General features: G+C 53.8%; 1 protein-coding gene across 3 annotated transcripts in view; it reads left to right on the top strand.

Moving 5' to 3' along the window:
- The first annotated feature begins 1,877 nt into the window (after window positions 1-1,877).
- Window positions 1,878-19,812, top strand: part of SEMA5B (semaphorin 5B) — a 36,626-nt gene continuing 18,691 nt past the window's right edge. For 2 of the 3 annotated variants that reach the window (XM_062177122.1, XM_062177114.1), the window contains exons 1-3: window positions 1,884-2,037; window positions 6,539-6,638; window positions 11,636-11,681. In XM_062177122.1, the coding sequence (XP_062033106.1) occupies window positions 1,884-2,037; window positions 6,539-6,638; window positions 11,636-11,681 (300 nt within the window). Of the gene's footprint in view, window positions 2,038-6,538; window positions 6,639-11,635; window positions 11,682-19,812 lie in introns of all 3 variants that reach the window. The other variant, XM_062177131.1, reaches the window with a different exon arrangement.

Here is a 19,812-nt window from a genome sequence, read left to right as displayed (position 1 = left end):
ACATGGGTGCAGGGGCCCAAGCACTTGGACCATCTTCTGCTGCTTTCCCAGACACTTTAGCAGGGAGCTGGATGGGAAGTGGAGCAGCCGGGACTCCAACAGTTGCTTATATGAGATGCCAGTGTCACAGGCAGCAGCTTAACCTGCTATGCCACAGCACTGGCCCCTGGCCCCATACCTTACAGGCTCCGTCACCTGTCCCATCACATCATCACATTGAGGACCAGGCCTGCAACTCATGAGTCTTTGGGGGACAAACTACATCCAAGCTATAGCAAGTGTGTCTGGGTCTGCTCTGATCATGGTTGAGAACAGCTGTCTCCCCTATTGCAGGCCTTATTTTTATGTCTGTTTTTTGTGCATTTTTCTCCTGGATTGTTGGTCTTTTTCTTCGTGGTCCCTAGGAGTTCTGTCTACATTAGGAATATAATATGTAAACAAGTATCTCAGGAATGTCATAGTCGTGTGTCTGTGATATGAGCTGAAAAACTGTGTTTTACTTTCTTACTTGCCTTTTGGTTCTGCACGACGTTCTTTGGAAGGGAGTGGACACTTGGAGGTTTGTGATTTTCACAAAGCTAAGTCTGTCAGTCTTTTTGTCATTGGCTTCTGGATTTTGAGTCATGTTTTCCCTCTCCAAGGTATAAAGGATTCTGGCCAGATTTTCTTCTAGTAGTTCAGTGGTTTTACCCATAACATTTGAATCTCCTATTCACTTGGACTTTTTCCTAGTATAAATAAGGTGTGAGTTATGGACCTCAATCTATCTTTTCACAAATGGCCACTCCTTGCCCCAGCTTCATTTATTAAAATCTGTAAGATTCCACCTTTATCATCAGAACTAATTTTAAACCATTTGGAATCATAATAGAAAGGCTTTATAATGTGTCAGTGTTGTCCAGAATACCATTACAAAGAAAATTAGCTCTCAAGCTATGATCTATAATTCTGCATTACTGGGGCAGAGTAAACTCTGAGTAATGTACATACAGTATAAATTTATCTTAAAAATTCTGTGGAGGGGCAGTGGGTGGTGGGTATTTGGCACTGTAATTTTTTTTTAAAAAAATTGTATTTATTTCCTTGAGAGGTAGAGTTACAGACAGAGAGATGGAGAGGCTGAGAGAAAGGTCTTCCATCTGTTGGTTCACTCCCCAATGACCTCAATGGCCAGAGCTGGGCTGATCCGAAGCCAGGATCTAGGAAATTCTTCCGGGTCTCCCACGTGGGTGCAGGGGCCCAAGGACTTGGGCTATCTTCTATTGCTTTCCCAGGCCATAGCAGAGAGCTGGATTGGAAGAGGAGCAGCTGGGACTTGAACTAGCGCCCATATGGAATGCCAGCAATGCAGGCAAGGCTTCGATGACTACGCCACAGCATCGGCCCCAGCACTGCAGCTTAAGTTGCTGCTGGGGATGCCTGCATCTTGAGAGAAAGAGAGAGAGAGAGGAGAGAGAGAAAGAGAGACAGAGTGAAATATCTCCCATCTGCTGGCTTACTCCCCAAAGCATCACAGCAGCCGGGGCTGGGCCATTCGGAAGCTAGGAGCCTAGAGCTAAGTCTTTGTGTTTGAAGGCAGTAGCAGGGGCCTAAGCACTTGGGCCATCATCTGCTGTCTTCTAAGGCACATTAGCAAGAAGCCAGATTGGAAGTGGAGCAGCTGGGACTCGAACTGGTGTTCGTATGGAATGCTAGCATCGAAAGCATCTTAACCCACTTTGCCATAACACTGGTCCCAAGCAAATAAATTGTTAAAAACGTGCTTATAAAATAAAATCCTGTGGGGCTGCTGGCCCCGCGTGCTGCGGTGGAGAGCGCACTTGGTGAGACTGAATGTTTGTGTTGCAGGTCTTCTTCCCAGTCTGCCTGTGGAGGGGCCCACCATGGTGGTCCCCAGACCCCTGGCCATGTCGCTGTTGCTGCCCAGCCTCACCCTGCTGGTGACTCATCCCTCCCGCTCCCAGGACGTCTCCGTTGAGCCCAGCAGTGAGCAGCAGCTGTGCGCCCTGAGGGAGCACCCCACCGTGGCCTTTGAAGGTGAGAGCTGCGCCCACCAGGTCCTCTTCTGCAGCCTTAGTGGGGACTTCCGCAGGATCTGGCTGGCTGGTGGGGGTACCTGGACGCCCGTGTTCTGCGGGATACTGAGATCCGTCCTGTGGGGGTAGATGTTTCTGGAGAGAGGGCAGCAGTGTGATGCAGGGGTCTTTATTCAGGATCTCCTTCCATGTTTACCTGGGGAAAGGCGGGGCGGCGTCTCTCTCTCGCTCGCTCGCTCGCTCACTCCTGCTCTCGCTCTCGCTCTCGCTCTCTGTTTCTCTCGGATTCCTTTGCTGGAGAAGGAAGCTGTGTGTGGACATCCCGGGGAGTGGGGGGTGGCCAAGAATCAGTTGGTGGTCTCAGCTCTAGCTCTTCTGGAAGCCCAGGCTCCGTTTCTTGGCTTCTCTGGGTGAGGAATGGCGATGACTCACTCACGAGGAGCATCCGGGATCTCAGACGGTGGCAGGGAGGCCTGGCTGGGGGGTCCTGGGAACCCCAGCAGAAGGGGCCCTGGTGACCAATAACTCCTCTACTTGTCCAGGGCGGGCCTGAGAGCATCCTCTGAAAGCACTTCCCAAACCGGGACAGGGACTCGCTGGCCGTCTGCCAAGGGGCCCGTCCGTTGTCTGTGCGAGTTCCTAGAATCCGTGTATACATTTGATGATAAGCTAAGACATAAGACCCAGATGCCAGAGCGCCCCAGCCGCGGACACACATTCACACTGCGGAGTCCACCGCCCACGCGGCAGCTGGCTCTGGGTTCTTTAGTCATCAACACTGGGCCCACTCCGGCTGCACAAGGGAGGCAGGGCCAGGACTGTCATCTCCTTGTTCCAACAGGGAGACTGAGGCACGGAGGGTGGACAGACTGGTCAGTGCCCAGCTCCACATGCCTCTCCTGACTCCCCGCCTGCTGCTCCTTCTGTGCCCCTGGCAGAGCAGTCAGCGGCTCTAGCCCCCGCTCCGTGCAGGAGGACGCGCTCGGCCAGAGTGTGGGACCAGACACAAACCAAAGTGGGAACATCAGTCAGGGAGCCCAAGGCTGCTGCGGGGTCCGCCGGGCGGGCGGGGTGGCACAGGTGGCAGGTGCAGGCTGCTGGGTGGGGGCAGGGCTTGCCAGGAGCACGGGCTCCCAGCTGAGGACGAGTCCGCTTCGGGGAGCAAGGTTTGCAGCTGTCCTTGCGTTTTCTTGTGTGAGCAGGGATCCAAGGCTTTGAAGGCTTAAGTGGATTAAAGGAAATTAGCAACGTCCTAAGCCTACAAATCGCACGCACACCCTCCGACTTCTGATGGCTTGGGAGTGCGGGTGGATGTCGCTGAAGGGGAGCCCCAGGCATGGCGGGAAAGGAAGGGACGGAATTCTGGGGCTGAGCGCCTCACGCAGGGTGCTTTGTCAGGGGTGCTACTGGCCTGACTGATCCTGAGGCGGGGATCATGGGAGTCAAGCTCAGGCGGGGTGGGGAGTGGGTTCCTGTCCCCCTCCCCCATAGGCTGGTCAGCACTGGGCAGATGGCAGGTGGGTTTCTGAGCGTCTCTGGGTTGCAGGGGTCCATTTTCAATCCTTCAGCCAGGACCTGGGTGAACCTGGCTTCCCAACCCTGCACCAACTTTTCTGTGCTCTGACAGCTTTGGGTTTTTCCTCTCTGGGCACCAGGTTTGTAACTGAGCCCTGCCTGATACCAGCTCTGGGACCGGGCCACTGTGGGACCTTGGAGGTGAACAAACGTTTCCTTGTGGCCCCCGCACGTTCCCAGCTCAGCTGAGCACTGCTGGATAGGGCTTGTGCTCCGGAAGTGCTTTGCTCCCCAGAAGCTGCTGCCCTAAGGCAGAGCAGCGTGGACCTCTGGCCTCCAAGACCCCCTGGCCATGACACCTGGTGTGGGACAGGCCGGTGGCTGCGAGGGCGCCCTCCCCGGCTGCCCAGCTGTTGGGTGAATAACCCCTAAATGCCCTCCAGGAGCTGTGAGCCGCTGCACCGGCCGGCGCGTCTCCGGTGAGATCAGACATTGTCCTGCAGCCCCGTAGGGGCCGCCTGTTTCTCGCTGGCCTGTGCCCTTTCCAGGCAGAAGGGAGAAGCCGGCCCGGAGTGAATGCCGGTGGCGGTTAATCCACAAAGTAGGTAATTGAACTGACCATAATTAACATCACAGGCGCGTCATGGAGAATATCATTTTTCTCTTAAAGTCGCCGTCCAAAGCCCTCGCTGCACACGGCGCTCAGAACGTGCTCGGAGTTTCAAAGGCAGCTTTTCCCTCCGGTCCCCCCTGCCTGTTTGTGGAGAGGAGGCTGGCTCCCTTCCCGAGGCGCCCCAGGATCACGGCGCTGTGCCCAGCTGCGACTCTGCCCCCTCGGCCCTCCTGCTTGCCCCTAGGGGTCCCTTTGTGGCTGGGGAGAGGCGCTGAATCTGGAAGGGACCCCACTTTCCGTGCCTCCTGCCTCTGCCTCCCTGTGGCTATGTTGGCTTCACTTGGAGAATTTGCTGTAGACGGGCCGTGCCACCTCTGGCCCCGGCCAGCTGCCCACAGGAGCATCCCTGTTGGAAGGGGAGGGGGAAAGGCACGAGTAACCTGTTGCTATTGTTAGGGAGCAGGGGGCCGATGGGGACAGGCGAGCAGCCCAACCCACAGCTGCACACAGCCTGCAGAGTGACAGGAACATGCTACAGTGAGACTGCAACACAGTGACGTACATGCAGTGCGAATGGAACACAGAGCACAGAGTGACAGTAATATACAGTGCAAATGGAACAGAAATGGCAGATAGAATATGCAACAAAAGATCAGGGTGGAGAGGGTACAATCCCAGAAGGCATTCTGGAAGAGGAGGACCTTTGGTTGAGGCTCCAAGGTAGCCTACCATGATTTCTGAGAGTGACCTTGAGGTCAGCCAAACGCCCTGCCCACCGACTCCAGACCCACTGCTTCTGCCTAGATGACCCCTACACCAGCCCCCAGTTACCTGCTGGGGACAGAGGGGACCCAAGGGGCTTGCTTGATTTTGCTGTAGAATTTCTCCTTTTTTAAATGGTGCACATCACAGTTTTCTGAAAAACATCCAACTCGCAAAACCTCGCGGTTCTCCAGGGAGCGATTAAGTGTTTGCCTGTCGTGCAGAAATGAAGGGCTGCTTTTACTCTGTAGTGGAGGGATAATGAGCAATGATTTATTTCCCCTGGATTGCGCGCACACACACACAAGCACACACACACACACACACACTGGCTCTCCTCCGGGCCGTCTGTGCCAGCCACTTAGGCACTGTGGGCAGAAAGCCCAGCGCCTCCTCGCTGTCCCCTTTTCCTCTCTAGTCCCAGATGTGTATAAGTCCCTCTGCACCACAGCTCCCCCCAACTGCTGCCAGTTGCTTTCACCCCTGGGCCGTGGCCTGAGGGAGAGCTATAAGGGGCTATGGACCAGGACGGAGAAGCAGTGGACGTGCAAGAGAGAGCGTTTGCTGGTACTGCTGGACGCTCCCAGACCACTCCCATCGGTACAGAGGGCTGCTCCCTCTCCTGTCTGTCCACCCAACCCCTTGGAAGGGGGTCAGCCTTGGCTGGGAAGAGCCTCCCTTGCAGATAGGGCTGGACACTGGCCATCAGCCTCTATCCGTGCCACCTCCATGGAACCTTGTCTGAAAACCTGACTCTCCTCATACAAGAAGAGAATTGAGGATTATTCACATTCATTCTAACACCTGCTGGGTGCTGGGCTGGGTCCGGAGATCCAAGAAGCGAGGGCTTTTCTGCCCGCCCCCCCCCCCCCCCCGGGTGAACCATCCAGGTAGACCCTCTGTGTGATGGAGCTGTGGTGTCAGTAAAGCCAACTAACCCTTAACCCTGGCTCTCGACAGTCAGGGCAGGCTTCTAGGAGGAGGCAAGGATCAAGTATCATTCTTTCATTTACTTACCACATGATGAATGTGCCAGGCCTTTGACATGGGAAGTCTGGGGACCGAAACCCACAGAACTTTGAGGAGGTGGTGCTTTTCCTGGGGACAGCCCGGTGCTTTCTAAGCTGAGAACGCCATAACCACATTTGCCTTTTAGAATGATTGCTTCTGGGTGCCCTGTGGGCAATGGGTTGGAGAGACCAGGATTGGAAGCGAGCTTGGGTAGGAGGTGGTTGGCACCAGTCCAAGCAAGACTTGATGCTGACTTGCATGGGGGTGGGGTCCAGAGAGAAGAAGGGGGCAAGGGGAAGATGGGGGACAGTTCTAAGATGGGACAGGATTGCCTGTGTCGTAGTGCTGAGTGTCTTTGTGTATCGGGGAAGTATCGAGCCTCCTCAGAGCTGGGGGACACAGGAATATCAGCGACAACACCCACCCCCACTCAGGTCACTGAGCAGGCTGCTTACAGAAGTGGGCAGGTGGCCCCCAGGTCCCCTGGAGGTCTCGGCCCCCCTCAGCCCTACTTTCACCTCTTTTGTCCCCTGGTGGGGTGCTGGTGCTGCTGGGAGCGCCTGGTCCAACAGTAACCCAAGGGTGCCTCTCCCTCCCCCAGATCTGAAGCCGTGGGTCTCTAACTTCACCTACCCCGGTGCCCGAGATTTCTCCCAGCTCGCTCTGGACCCCTCCAGGAACCAGCTCATCGTGGGAGCCAGGTAACGAGGTGCCTGTGGGCTGGGGCAGGGAGTGGAGGTGCATGGGTGGAGGGCATATTGTTTGGAATGAGCCCACAGTGGGCAGATCTGTGACCTGGGCCCGTCCTTCCCGCCAAGCTCTTGGGTGTGTGTGATTGTCACCTTACGAAGGAAGCGTGCAGAAGCTGCATGAGGGCTGGGTGGTGGTGACCCCTAGACCTCCCGGGCCCTGCCAGCCACATGCTCCGAGGTTGTCAGTACTGAAAGCAAGGACACCTGCTGGCGACCTCCTGTCCCTGTCCCTGCTGTGCTGCCAGGACCTGCCTAATTGGCCAGCTCCCTGGGAGCTCCAGCAGAGAAAGTGCCCAGGAGCCCCCTGCTGGCCGGCTGGCCACCTGCACCCAGAGTGCCCAGTACAGACCGCCTAGGACCTCACTTCCCTGAACAGAAAGTACTTTCTAGGAAGGCCGTGTGGACAGTTTCTGGGGTGCAGTGGGAGCTCTGTCCTCAGAGTCGTCAGCTCCGGAAGGGGAGGCAGCTAGGAGAGTGACACCCTGTGAGTCTCAGTCTGCTTCCTGGGAACACATTCCTACGTGGGTCTTGGGTCTACCCAAACCTCTCCAATAAGGGGGGAGGGGGGGTGGAGAGCCACACCTGTGTTTTAAAATTTTTTACATGTATGCATTTTTAGTCATTTGAGAGGCAAAGAGACAGAAAGACACACACAGAAAGAGAGAGAGCGAGAGAGGTCTTCCATCTGCTGGTTCACTCCCCACATGCCTGCAACAGCTGGGGCTGGGCCAGGCTGAAGCCAGGAGCTTAGAATTCAATCTGGGCCTCCCATGTGGGTGGCAGGGACCCAGGTACTTGAGCCATCACCTGTTGCTTCTCAGGGTGCACAGTAGCAGGAAGCTGGAATTGGAAGTGCAGCCAGGACTCAAATGCAGGCTGTGGTTTGGGAAGCTGGCATCCTGAGTGGTCTCTGTAACGCTGCCCCCAACACTCCCTCCCAACGTTGTAACATTGTCCCCTGGGTGACTCTGATGCAGGCTCAAGTTTGAGAATGGCTGGTCTCATCCAACTGCCCTCATTTTAAACATGCAGATGTGTGTGTCCTGGGGCGGGGAGGGGGTGGATGGTGATCTTCCCAGGATTCCATAGCCAGGTGACAACAGAGAATGGGACCAAGACCCAGGACTGGAGTTCTTCATGCTAGCCCGTCTGTGTTACTGCTTCTGATGGCACTGGTACTTTTCAGTCCCCTCCCCGCCGGAGGTTCTGATGCAGCCCAGTTGGGTTGGGGAGAAAGCAGCCACGAGGCTGGACACCCCCAGGCTGCCCTGGGTAGCCGACCATCCCTGGCGTGGGGCCGTCCTTCCTGTCTCTCCCCCTTCCCTTGCTGTATGAAAGGGAGGCACGTCATGAGTGGACCGCTGGACTGGGATGAGATGAGCTGACCTTGACCTTGAGCCTCAGTGTCCTCTTCTATGAAGTCTGGGGCATTGTGAAGCTGGGGCTGGAAGCATTTCCTGTTCTTTTTTACCTTTTTAGAATGAATTCTATTGTATGGGTCCCATGTGATGTAGTCCAACACTCAAAAAGTACCAAAGCATATTCAGGGAGAGGCAGGGCCACCGCTCCCACAGGCAGGAGGCCTCCCTGTGCGTTCCCTGCTGTGCCTGCAGAGAATCTGTTCATATGCAGGTAGACAGGAGTGCATCTTCCCAGCCAAGAGGGCGCTTGTCTTACTTTGTATTCTGAGATGGCTGTGGACCCACATGCAGTTGTAAGAAACATCAAATACAGAGAGATGCATTGCCATCAGGAAATTGACTTGGAGACGAATCTTCATCCTAATTCCAATTTCACCAGCTTTACATCCATTATTTTATTCCTTAGCATTTGCTTATTTATTTGAAAGGCAGAGTTACAGATAGAGGGAGAGACAGAGAAAAAAGAGATCTTTCATCTGCTGGTTTACTCCCCAAATGGCCACAATGTCCAGGTCTGGGCCAGGTTGAAGCCAGGAGTCTGGAAGTCCATCCAGGTCTCCCATGTGGGTGCCAGGGGCCCAAGCACTTGGGCCACTTTCCACTGTCTTTCCAGGCACATTAGCAGGAAGTTGAATTAAAAGTGGAGCAAATAAATAAATAAGTTTTTTTAAAAAAAAGTGGAGCAGCCAGGACTTGAACCAGTGCCCATATGGGATGCTGGCATTGCAAGTAAGTAAGTAAGATGGCTTACTCCACTGTGCTACAATGCCAGCTCCACATATGTACTTTTAAAAACCCATGAGTGGGGCCGGCACTTTGTGCAATAGGTTAAGCCTCTGCCTGCAGCACCAGCATCCCATATGAGCGCCGGTTCGAGTCCCAGCTGCTCCTCTTCTGATCCAGCTCTCTGCTATGGCCTGGGAAAGCAGCAGAAGATGGCCCAGTCGCTTGGGCCCCTGCACCCGTGTGGGAGACCTGGAGGAAGCTCCTGGCTCCTGGCTGGGGATTGGCACAGTTCTGGCCGTTGCAGCCATCTAGGGAGTGAACCAGTGGGTAGAAGACCTTTTCTCTCTGTCTCTCCCTCTCACTGTCTGTAACTCTACCTCTCAAATAAATAAATAAAGTCTTAAAATCTTGGACAAGCTTTTTTAAAAGATTTATTTATTTATTTGAAAGTCAGAGTTACACAGAGAGAGAAAGAGAGGCAGAGAGAGAGAGAGAGAGAGAGAGAGAGAGAGAGAGAAATTTCATCCACTGGTTAACTCCCCAGTTGGCTACAAAGGCTGGAGCTTGGCCGATCCAAAGCCAGGAGCCAGGAGCTTCTTCCAGATCTCCCACATGGGTGCAGGACTTGGGCCATCTTCCACTGCCTTTCCAGGCCATAGCAGAGAGCTGTATTGGAAGTGGAGCAGCCAGGACTTGAACCGGTGCCCATATGGGATGCTGGCCCTGCAGGCGGTGACTTTATCTGCTACGCCACAGTGGCGGCCCCCTGGACAAGCTTTTTGAGAGCTGCTGTTCATTCTGCACCTGCCATGTGCCAGGTGCTATTTATGTACCACATACAGGTGCTTAATAAATCAGCTCCTGTGTATAATAAATCACACGTGCAACAGATCATCTCACCCAGGGAGTAAGTCACATGTGCAGGCCACCATCATGACTGCACAAGGACCCCCAGGAGGCAAGTCCACACTCACCTCCGCTTTACGGCCCAGGAAACGGAAGCTCAGTGAGGTGAGGTCACTGCCCGTGGTCACACTACTCTTCCTGGTCCCTCGTGTAAATGGCAGGTGTGTTCTCCGAATCTGGGAGTCTCCCTATCCCAGGCATCTCTCTCCTAGGTCCTTAAGCATGGCTCTGTCTGTCCATCCTGGGCTTGGTCCCTTGTACCCCTCAGCACTACGGCTGGGGGTGCTTGGCAGCTTTTTCCACCCTTTCTCTGGGCATTTTCCTGCCCCTTCTCTCCTGCCTGGCATCTTCTCTCTTCCTGACTCCCTGGGCCTCTGGAGTTTGTGACCCTGCCTTGTTCCCTAGGGGAGTTAGGGCCAGTGAGGCTACAGAGGTTTCTCTCTGTTCTCATCTCCCAGCTCCCAGACGAGCCCACTGCACTGTTGTTGTGAATGGCTTTGGATGGGATACAAATGAGTGAAGTGAAGCCATGTTTTCCTTAGCATTTGAAAGCTGAGCAGACGCCTGTGTTACCTGAGCAGACAGCTGGGGCAAAGCCCTAAGCTGGAGTGCGTCTGTCCCCAGGCCTGGAGGGTGGGCCGGGGGAACTCTGCCAGTGGCTGGGGCTGGGGGCGCTGCAGCCTAGGCCAACAGGCAAGGCTCGCCCAGCCCCAGCGCAGGAGAGAAGCTGAGCGGCGCCTGGGCCAGCAGCCCGAGCTGGGAAGAGAAGTGTGCCGGCTTCCTGCTTCTCCCTGGCCCCTCCTCCATCTCTCCCCTCATTTCTCTTCTCGGCAGCACAGCTGAGCAGCCGGGACTTGCTCAGGTCGTTGTTTCTAAAAAGTTCAGGAGCCACAAGAGGAATGGGCTCCAGACGATGGAAGCGTCCTCTGGGGAAACCCAAGACTTTCCATGCGCTTGGCTTTAATAAATCTTGAAGTGCAGGTCACACTGTGCCCTTCTCCACAGTCCTGGGACAGCAAACAGACGGGCCTTCGTCTGTCCATTTTATGCAGGCCTGCACCAGGGCATCCAGAGGGCCGAAGCATGTAGTGGAGCCGGGCCTCTCCCTGCTTGGGCCACGCGTTCATGCCGTGACCCTGAGCCCTCCAGTGCTGAATGCATGGCTGACTGTGTTGTTAGCAGCAGTGTCGTTGTCGTTACAGTCGGAGATTGTCAATCTGCAGGCTGACCACATGGATAGGACTGGCGGCAGTAGGCAGTCAGACTGTGGGGAGAAGGACTGTGGGCTGGCAGAGGAATTCACTGGGGCTCAAGGAGATGCAGTGGTCTGGGGCGGGGGGTGGCCATGGAAATGACAGACCAGAGTCCCGGGCTGCAGGAGGGAGTACAAACGGGCCTCCAGGACCCAGGGCACGGAGCCGGGAGAGAAGGCGTGAGGAAGGGAGTAGGTCAGGCGGCGGGCCCGGGAAGCAGACTGCTGGGCCGAGTCCTTGCTAGAGCTCTGTGAGGCTTCAGGTGAACAGGGAGTCTCCATGGTTGGAACGTGTGGGGTCAGGGGCTTCCTCTCTGGGCTGCTGGGTGGGCTGGAAGCAGAGACTCCCTGGGGCTGGGTGTGAACCCCAACTGCTTCACTCCCTCCCTCTGTGGCTTGGGCCATTGTCCCAGCCCCTTTGCTTGCCTGTAAAAGGGGAGTTGCCTGTATCCCTGCCTAGGGTTGCGTGCGCATTCACTGAGCCGATGGAGGCAGAGCTGTGTCTGGGGCCCGCCCGCCCTAAGCCTTTCACAGTGGGCACCTGGTCCCTGCACCCCAAGAGGCCTGGGCCAGGAGGCTGCTTCCTGGGGCTCTGCCTGCAGAAGCAGCTCGACTCACAATCTCCATTTCTGTTTCCGCAGGAACTACCTCTTCAGACTCAGCCTTGCCAATGTCTCCCTCCTTCAGGTACATTTGCTTTTCTTCCCTTGCCATCCTGGGATTTTTTGTCTTGAGATGCGTCCCCTAGGAGCCACTTGCTGTGGACTCCGACCTTGGTTATCAAATGCAGCTGGGGAGAGATCCGGAAGCAGGGCGTGGCACACATGGGGCTCCTGCACCGTGCAGGGAAATTGCTGGTGAAAAGGCAGAAGAGCCCGGGCCTAGGGTGACCAGCTGTCCCTGTTTGTACGGGCCTGAAGGTTTCTCCAAGACATGGAACTTGCAGTCTGTAACTGGGGCTCTGCTGGGCCAACTGGGACAGCCGGTCATGCTAAGTCCAGAGCCTAGGTCTGCAGGAGGGTCTGTGAGTTTGGGCCTCAAGCGAAAAGGTGTCCTCTCTTCCCTTCTTTGTGTGGCCTGGGTGATCCCATTTTAACTCAGTCTTTTCAGTGAGCTGTGATTGATTTATTGTCTGTGTCAAGAGAGACTCTCCGAGCGAAATTCCCTCAGTGCACCGAGAAGCGTTTTAATAGGACTCCTTGATCCAGAACATTTATCCCAAATTAAGAGACAGATGCCAGACCACCCCAGCAGAGGCTGTACGTTCCAGAGAAAGGCTAGCCATCTCTTCTCCCTCCCCAAGTCCCACGTCTGAGAGGCTTCCAGGCCTCCTGGTGGTCACGTGCTCGTTGAAAATTTACCGTGGACCAGAACTGAGCTGGGGGCTGAGGGGGGCACAAGGAAGGCAGAGTCTCTTGGCCTCCAGCGAAAGATGGTGGGTGGAGCCTGTGACCTGCAGAGGTCAGGAGTTGGTCAAGTGCTGTGGGGTCTGGGGCTTCACCACCTCCTGGCGGGCTGGGCGACACTCTGGTCTGCTTCCTTCTCGCTGCTCCTGGGTCCATCCCCAAGAGGCCACTGCAGCTTGTGGCTGGCCTTCAGAGGGGAGGAATCGGAGGCAGGGAAGGTGCGCCCTTAGGGAGGCAGGGCCAGGCAGGAGTGAGGGCAAGCTGAAAGGAAGTATCCTTCTGTCCTCCTGTCCATGTCCTTACCAGCCTACCTGTCCCTCTGTCCAGCCAGCCACCCTCCCAGTAAACATTTGCTGAACCTCTGCTCCAGGCCATGCATTTGAGACCCAAAAGCATGTCAGCCTTTGTCTCAAGGAACATGCGTGTAAGAGATCACATATGTCCTCTTCCTGTAGGGGGGACCCTGTGGCCTGTTCCTGGGCCTGGGCCTGGGCTGAATCGAGGCAGGGCAAGTTCCCAGAGGCAACCGCCCGTGGCCTGCCAGCTTGGTCAGAAGCAGTCCATGCAGAGCCCAGTTTCCACTTGACATTCACAGAAAACAAAGCCGAGATGCCAGACCCAGCAGGTCAGGGCCTGGGGGGGAGCTGGTGCAGAAGTGGGTCAAAGTGGCTGGGAGGAGGGAGGTCTGGCTTTCTATGCGGTTCCCATGGCCTGCCAGGGAAGGTCTTCTGGGAGCATGAAGCGGCTGCAGGGGGGAGGAGAGAGGGATGCACAGGGGAAGCACGCGGGGCCCAGCACAGAGCTGCCCTTGAGCCGGAGCTCCAGGCCTGTGTTCAGCAACCAGCTCTGTGAGTGACAGGGAGGGCTGACGGAAAGCAGAGGCTGATGGGATGGGGAGAAGACAGAGGGAGGGATCTGAAGGTGGCAGGACTCTACGGCCACAGTGTCACACAGCCCCGGAAGCCCCAGGCTCACTGTCTTCTCCATGAAGGCGACCCCTGGCACAAGGGGAGTTGGCAGCCCTGGAGGACATAGCCGTGCTTGGGCCTGTGGTGACATATAGGCCTCTGGTTTGCATGGCTGGGTACCAGTGCTAGGATGGGCAAGGGCCTAGCCCGACTGCAGACCACAGGATGCCCCCTTGGCTGCTCGCCATCATCTCCAGGAAGCTTTTGAAAAATACCGGTGGGGGCAGGCATTTGGCATAGCAGTTAAGACACTGCGTGGGGCACTACATCCCATCCGGGACTACTTGCTCCCAATTCTGCCTTCCTGCTAATTCACACCTTGGGAGGCAGCAGGTGGAGCCCCACCATCCACATGGGAGGCATCAGCCTAGCTCAGTCCCAGCTGTTGTGGGCATTTGGGGAATGAACCAGCAGAAGGGAGACTCTCTTTCTCTCTCTCTCTCTCTTTCAAATAAAATAAAAACTACCAGTGCTCCTGTCCTACTCTGAGATTTTTGCCTTAATTGCTCAGAGGTACAGCCTGGGCACTGGGGGTTTAAAAGCTTCCAGGTGATCCCATTGTGCAGCTAAACAGAGCTGGGTAAACCCACCAGGCTAGCCTGTCAAAAAGGCCTTCCATGCATTGAGCCTCCCCAGGCCTGTGACAGCTGGCGCACAGGTTATAGATCATGTGTATGACAGAACCTGGGAAAGGAAGAAACCGTTTCACGCCCACATTCCCACCCGAGGCGTGAGGACTTGTCTGGGGCCGGCTGTGGGTGGCCCCTCCACGAGGCTGCTGGAGTTCAGTGTGGGGCTCCCATCTTTGTCTGGGGTGAGGAGGCCCTGACTTCGTGGCAAAAGCCGAGCTTCACTGAGTGCCTTGCCTTTGCCCAGCTGGGGGCTTTGGGGCCCTGCTTGTAAGCTTACTGTCCCCATTGTGCACTGTCACAGTGGCTCCCAGCACCCAGGCGATGAACTGCACCGCTCTGCCGGGGGGAGGCAGGGAGGGCCGAGGCCCCCACCGGCTTCCTGGTCTCTCTCCCCATTGCGCTGCCAGACTCATCCTCCCGCTTGGCTCCAGGGTATGATTTAAGCAAACTTCAGGCTCAGGGCTTTATTGATGGTTTCAATAATTAATGTTCCTTAAAGGAGCCGCTAAATGCAAACAGTTTATGCAAACTAGTGTCTATTAAAGGGACTTCTAAGTACCTAATCCCTATTAAACAATTTATGTAAACTACTATTCCCAAAGGAAAATAGAAACAGCCAGCTCCTTCCCAAATTCTCCAAGCACTGACAGGAAGGGAGCAGCTGGGGCAGTGGGTGGGGAGGGGTGAGAGTGAGGGCATGGGGGCAGGGAACAAGGGACAGCCCACCCACCACGGTTATTCAGTGTAGCTTCATAGACTGGTCTTGGGAGAGAAAAGGAGGCCGGTGACCAACAGCATCGGGGGCTTCGGAGAGCACTGGCACGATGAGTGGTCTTGGATTTGGCCATTAGGAGCTCAGGAGTGACCTTGGCCAGAGCACTTCCAGGGAGGGACACGGTTGGAAGCCTGACAGCAACAGATCAGTGGCCTAGGGTTGCCAGACGCTGTGCAGGTGCAAAAATAATGACCATAGTGGGGCTTTGTCTGCGCCTGGGCAGACACTGAAGGTGATCCCTGAGCCCCCTTCCAGCTTCTCTCTACCTCGTCCAAGTTCGAACCTGGCTCTGCTAGGTGGGGGGCTCAGTGTGCAGAAGCTGCACTACGGCGCAGCCAGCATCTTTTGATCCCAGGTGTCTAGGGGAGGAGCTGAGTGCCCTGGACAGACCAGGCCCCTGGCTGTGTCGCCAGCCATCTCCCATGGCCCAGGGCCATGCAGTTGCCCCATCACCAGCCTGGAATTACTGGGGCAGCCCTCCTCTAAAGCACCAATGTGCTACAACGGTCATATGTGTCTATCTCCACATTTTCACTGTACCCTTAAGAAATATCGAAGGATTTTAAAAGGTGCACATGACAATGACAGAATGGAAGAGGAGATGGCCATGGAGATGAGATTAAAGCCGTTCTGGACAGTGGAAGGTGGATGGAGCCATCGTCGTGAATTAGCAGAGGGCACAGCTGGAGGAGGGGATGGCAGGGAAGCAAGCTGACGCCCAGAGGGCTCAGGGATTGGACTGTCAGATAGGGGTGTGCATTTGGCCCTAGCGGTAAAGGTATCTATTGAGACACCCACAACCTCGAGCAGAGTGCCTGGCTTTGAATCCCAGCTCCACTCCCAAGTCTATCTTCCCACTAATGCAGACCCTGGAAGGTAGCACATGATTGCTCAAGTGGTTGGGTCTCTGGCACCCACATGGGAGACCTGGGTGGAGTTCCTGGCTCTGGGCTTCAGGCTTTGCAAGCCCTGGCTATTGCGGGCATTTGGGGAGTGAACCAACAGATGGAAGAACCTGTATGTATGTATGTATTTTTTTAAAGATTTGTTTTATTTATATGAGTTACAGAGAGAGGTAGAGACAGAAAGAGTCTTCCATCCCCTGGTTCACTCCCCAGATGGCCGCAACAGCTGGAGCTGCACCAGTCCAAAGTCAGGAGCCAGGAGCTTCTTCCAGGTCTCCCACGTGGGTGCAGGGCCCCAAGGACTTGGGTCGTCTTCTACTGCTTTCCCAGGCCATAGCAGAGAGCGGGATCGGAAGTGGAACAGCTGGGACTAGAACCGGTGTCCATATGGGATGCTAGTGCATTAGGCCAGGGCTTTAACCCACTGCGTCACCACGCCGGCCCTTCTGTATGTATTTGTAAAAGACAGGGATTCTTATTTTCAGTGATCTAAAATTAATAAGAATTTCCTATTGCTAAATATCTCAATGGGTTTCGCTGACTGCAGTCTGGGGGATATAACGTAACATGGTTCTCTCTCTCTCTCTCTCATTAATGGCCATGTCCTGGACACATTCCATCTTTAGCTGTTACAATGTATTACTAGACCATTTCCGAGAAGAGAGGCTTCTGTTCACTGGTTACTCAGTGAGGCAGTCAGACAGGAAAAGCAGGATAAATATTTGCTACTCTGTCTTTATTTACCAGTTTTCAAATAATGAGCTGGTCTGCTAGTGTTTTTTAATGCTGATCAATTAATTTTCTTGTTATTGGCATTATGGAGTCATGGATTTAAACACTGTTGATGTGTGTTCAGTCCATCACAGCTCTCTTTCATGACCATTCCATTGTTCACAAGTAGGGGTCGCTTGGAGTTGGCTCTTGTGTCCTTTTAACCTTGACCTTGTTGCTTCTGATAGCTTCCTTGCCATGACAAGGTGCACTTGCTGCCCCAGACCTGGAGTCAGCTGATTCTCCAGGACACCTTGTTCCTTTCCATGGGAAGTGGTTAGGGATTTATTTTTCAGTATGCACAGATAGCCCAAAGCCACAGACCTTTGAAGAAAGTCTCTAAAGGGAAAGACCAAGCAAGCAGAGAGTGAGTGAGGCTGTAAGAAACAGACACCATGGGAGTGGGTGTGGCCAGCGAAGCCACTGCTTTCAACACCTACAGCCACTTCCGAGCACCCATTCACGTCTCAGCCACTCGGCTGCTGATCCAGCTCCCTGCTAATGTGCCTGGGAAGCAGCAGATGATGGCTCAAGTACTCGGGCCCCTGCCACCCATGTGGGAGATGTGGATGGAGTTCCTGGCTCCGATTTCACTGGCTTCAGCCTAGCCCAGCCCTGATGGTTGTGGCCATTTAGAGAGTGAACCAGCAGATGCAAGATTTCTCTGTCGCTGTCTCTCTGCCTTTCAAATAAATAAATCTTTAGGAAAAGAGAGATGATGCAAGAAATATAAACAGACATTTTAGGGGTGGGTGTTCGGCCTAATGGTTCAGACGTCCCTGGTTAAGATGCCTGTGTCCTGTATCTGAATGCCTGGTTCCTGACTTCTGATGTTGGGTTTCTGCTGCTTTCTAGACCTTGGGAGGCAGTAGGTGATGGCTCACATAATTGAGCTCCTGCCACCACCTGGGAAACCTCGATTGAGTTTCCAGCTCTTGGCATTTGGGGAGTGAACCAAGGATGGGAGCGCTCCTCTCTCTCTCTCTCTCTCTCTCTCAATAAATAAAATTTTTAAAAAATTAATTGTATACAACTAGTATCTTCTGAAATATTTTATTCATGAAATCTAAAACATAGAAATGAAAAATGCCACTAGGAAGATAAAATTTGAATTGAAGAATTAAAAGGTAAAGTTGAAGAACAACGTACTAGAAATAAAAACACACAACAGAACAAGCAGAAACGAAAAATGAGAGAAACAGCAGAGACCTGGAGGACCACGGCGCAGGGGCCAACGGTGGGCTGGATTAATAAGAGTTCTTATAGAGAGAGCAGAGGCAAAGGTGAGGAGGACATTTCAGATGATGTGACGTAAGCAAACTTGCCAAGACAAACGAGAAGCCTTCAAACTGAAGAGGTTGGCTGATTTCCCACAAGAAACCCACTCCCATCCTTGTGGAATTCAGGACACTCTGATTAAAAAGACAAGACCCGAAAAACTTCCAGAGTCTAAAGGAAAAAAGCAAAAAAGGCCACTCCCAAGGGTGGCGGGTCCAGTTGAATCAGATTCTGAACAGCAATGCTAGAATCTTGAAGACTGTGGAGGAATCGATGCCTTTACATTTTTGCATGAAAATTATTTCCCCCCTAGAATTCTATATCACAAATACCAATTAAATATGAAGAGAGAAAAAAGACATGCCACGAATTTTAAAAATGGACCTCCCAGGGGCCAGCACTGTGGTGCAGCGGGTTAAAGCCCTGGCCTGAAGCGCCAGCATCCCATATGGGCACTGGCTCTAGTCCCGGCTGCTTCTCTTCCGATCCAGTTCTCTGCTATGGCCTGGGAAAGCAGTAGAAGATGGCCCAAGTCCTTGGGCCCCTGTATCCCCTGGGGAGACCCGGAGGAAGCTCCTGGCTCTTGGCTCCTGGCTTCAGATAGGCACAGCTCTGGGGAGTGAACCAGTGGATGGAAGACCTCGCTCTCTCTGTCTCTACCTCTCTCTGTAACTCTGGCTTTCAAATAAATAAAATGAAAATTTAAAAAATGGACCTCCCGTGGTCCTTCTCTTAGGAAGATATTGGAGACGCATTCCATCAAAATGAGTAATCTGAGAAAGAGGGAAGGATGGGATGCAGAAAGCAGGAGAGGAGAGAAGGAGGGACCAGGTCAGTGGCTGGCAGGAGGCCTCCCCGCAGCCAGTCCCTAGGGGCTGGAGGGTGGCGAAGGATCTGAGTATTGGTGCTACAATCTGCAACTAGTGTCAAGAAGGCTTTGTCAGATCTCTGGGAGCTTTGAGAGCCGTCAGTGATGAGTACACGCCACACGAGCAAATGAACACAACCGAGACAACTGTGCAGTCTAGGGAAACAGGAAGTCGTGCAAGAGAGGAAACCTCAGCAGAATGCAGAGCTGGTGCTGACTCGCGGATGCACATTTCTGCGTTTTCCTGGGTCTCCAATCAGGACGTGGCTCGCAGTCGCTCCTGGCCAGACTGTAGTCCTGAGGGAGCCATTACTGCCTGTGCAGGAATGAACTTGGTCATGATTCCTGGGATTCTGATCACAACAGTGACTACTTGACATTTCAGTGCACAAAACATTGTAGGATCTTGTGCGGAAGCAATCTGGCCCTGATTGATCACCCAGCTTTCTGTGGGCACCTTCTGGTAAAATCAAGAAAGTGCTAGCACCTGAACTTGCAGAATGGGGTCAGTGCCTTGGAAAAAACCATGGGGATGAGAGTGGACATTTCTGTAAGGATGACTGCACTGGGACTGGTGTTGTGGCACAGTGGGTTAAGCCACCACCTGCAACGCCACCTTCTGCAATACTAGCATCCCATATGGCACCGGGTTCAAGTCCCAGCTGCTCCACTTCTGATCCAGCTCCCTGCTAATGCACCTTGGAAAGCAGTGGAAGATGGCCCAAGTCCTCAGGCCCCTGCATCCCTGTGAGAGACCCCAGATGAAGCTCCTAGTTCTTGGCTCCTGGCTTTAGCCTGGCCCAGCCCTGGTCATTGCAGCTTTTTGGGGAGTGAACCAGTGGATGGAAGATCTCTGTCTCTCCTCTCTCTGTAATTCTGCCTTTCACAGAAACAAATAAATCTTAAAAAAAAAAGAATTACTGCATTGCTGACTGACAGCTGGGTGGTTCAAAGAGTAATACTCTAAAATAACAAGCAAGCAAGCAGTAAAAACAACTGAGTAGAAAAGTGGTTGAGCAGAGATCGGCACTGAATTCACAGAAAGTTTAGGATACTTAACTTTGCTTCCATTTTTCTTTTTTATGCACAAGATTGATATGTGATAAAATATATGTTTAAATATGAGCATTTCAATAAGTTGACATTAAAATTTTAAATAATAAGAAAGTTTGATTGACAGCAAATTTCCTTTTTGTTAGAAATCGACAGTGTCTT

Source organism: Lepus europaeus, chromosome 2 (assembly GCF_033115175.1).
Source record: "Lepus europaeus isolate LE1 chromosome 2, mLepTim1.pri, whole genome shotgun sequence".
Lineage (NCBI taxonomy): Eukaryota > Metazoa > Chordata > Mammalia > Lagomorpha > Leporidae > Lepus > Lepus europaeus.
Note: the sequence above shows the minus strand (reverse complement) of the source record. Positions and strands in the feature narration are given on the sequence as shown.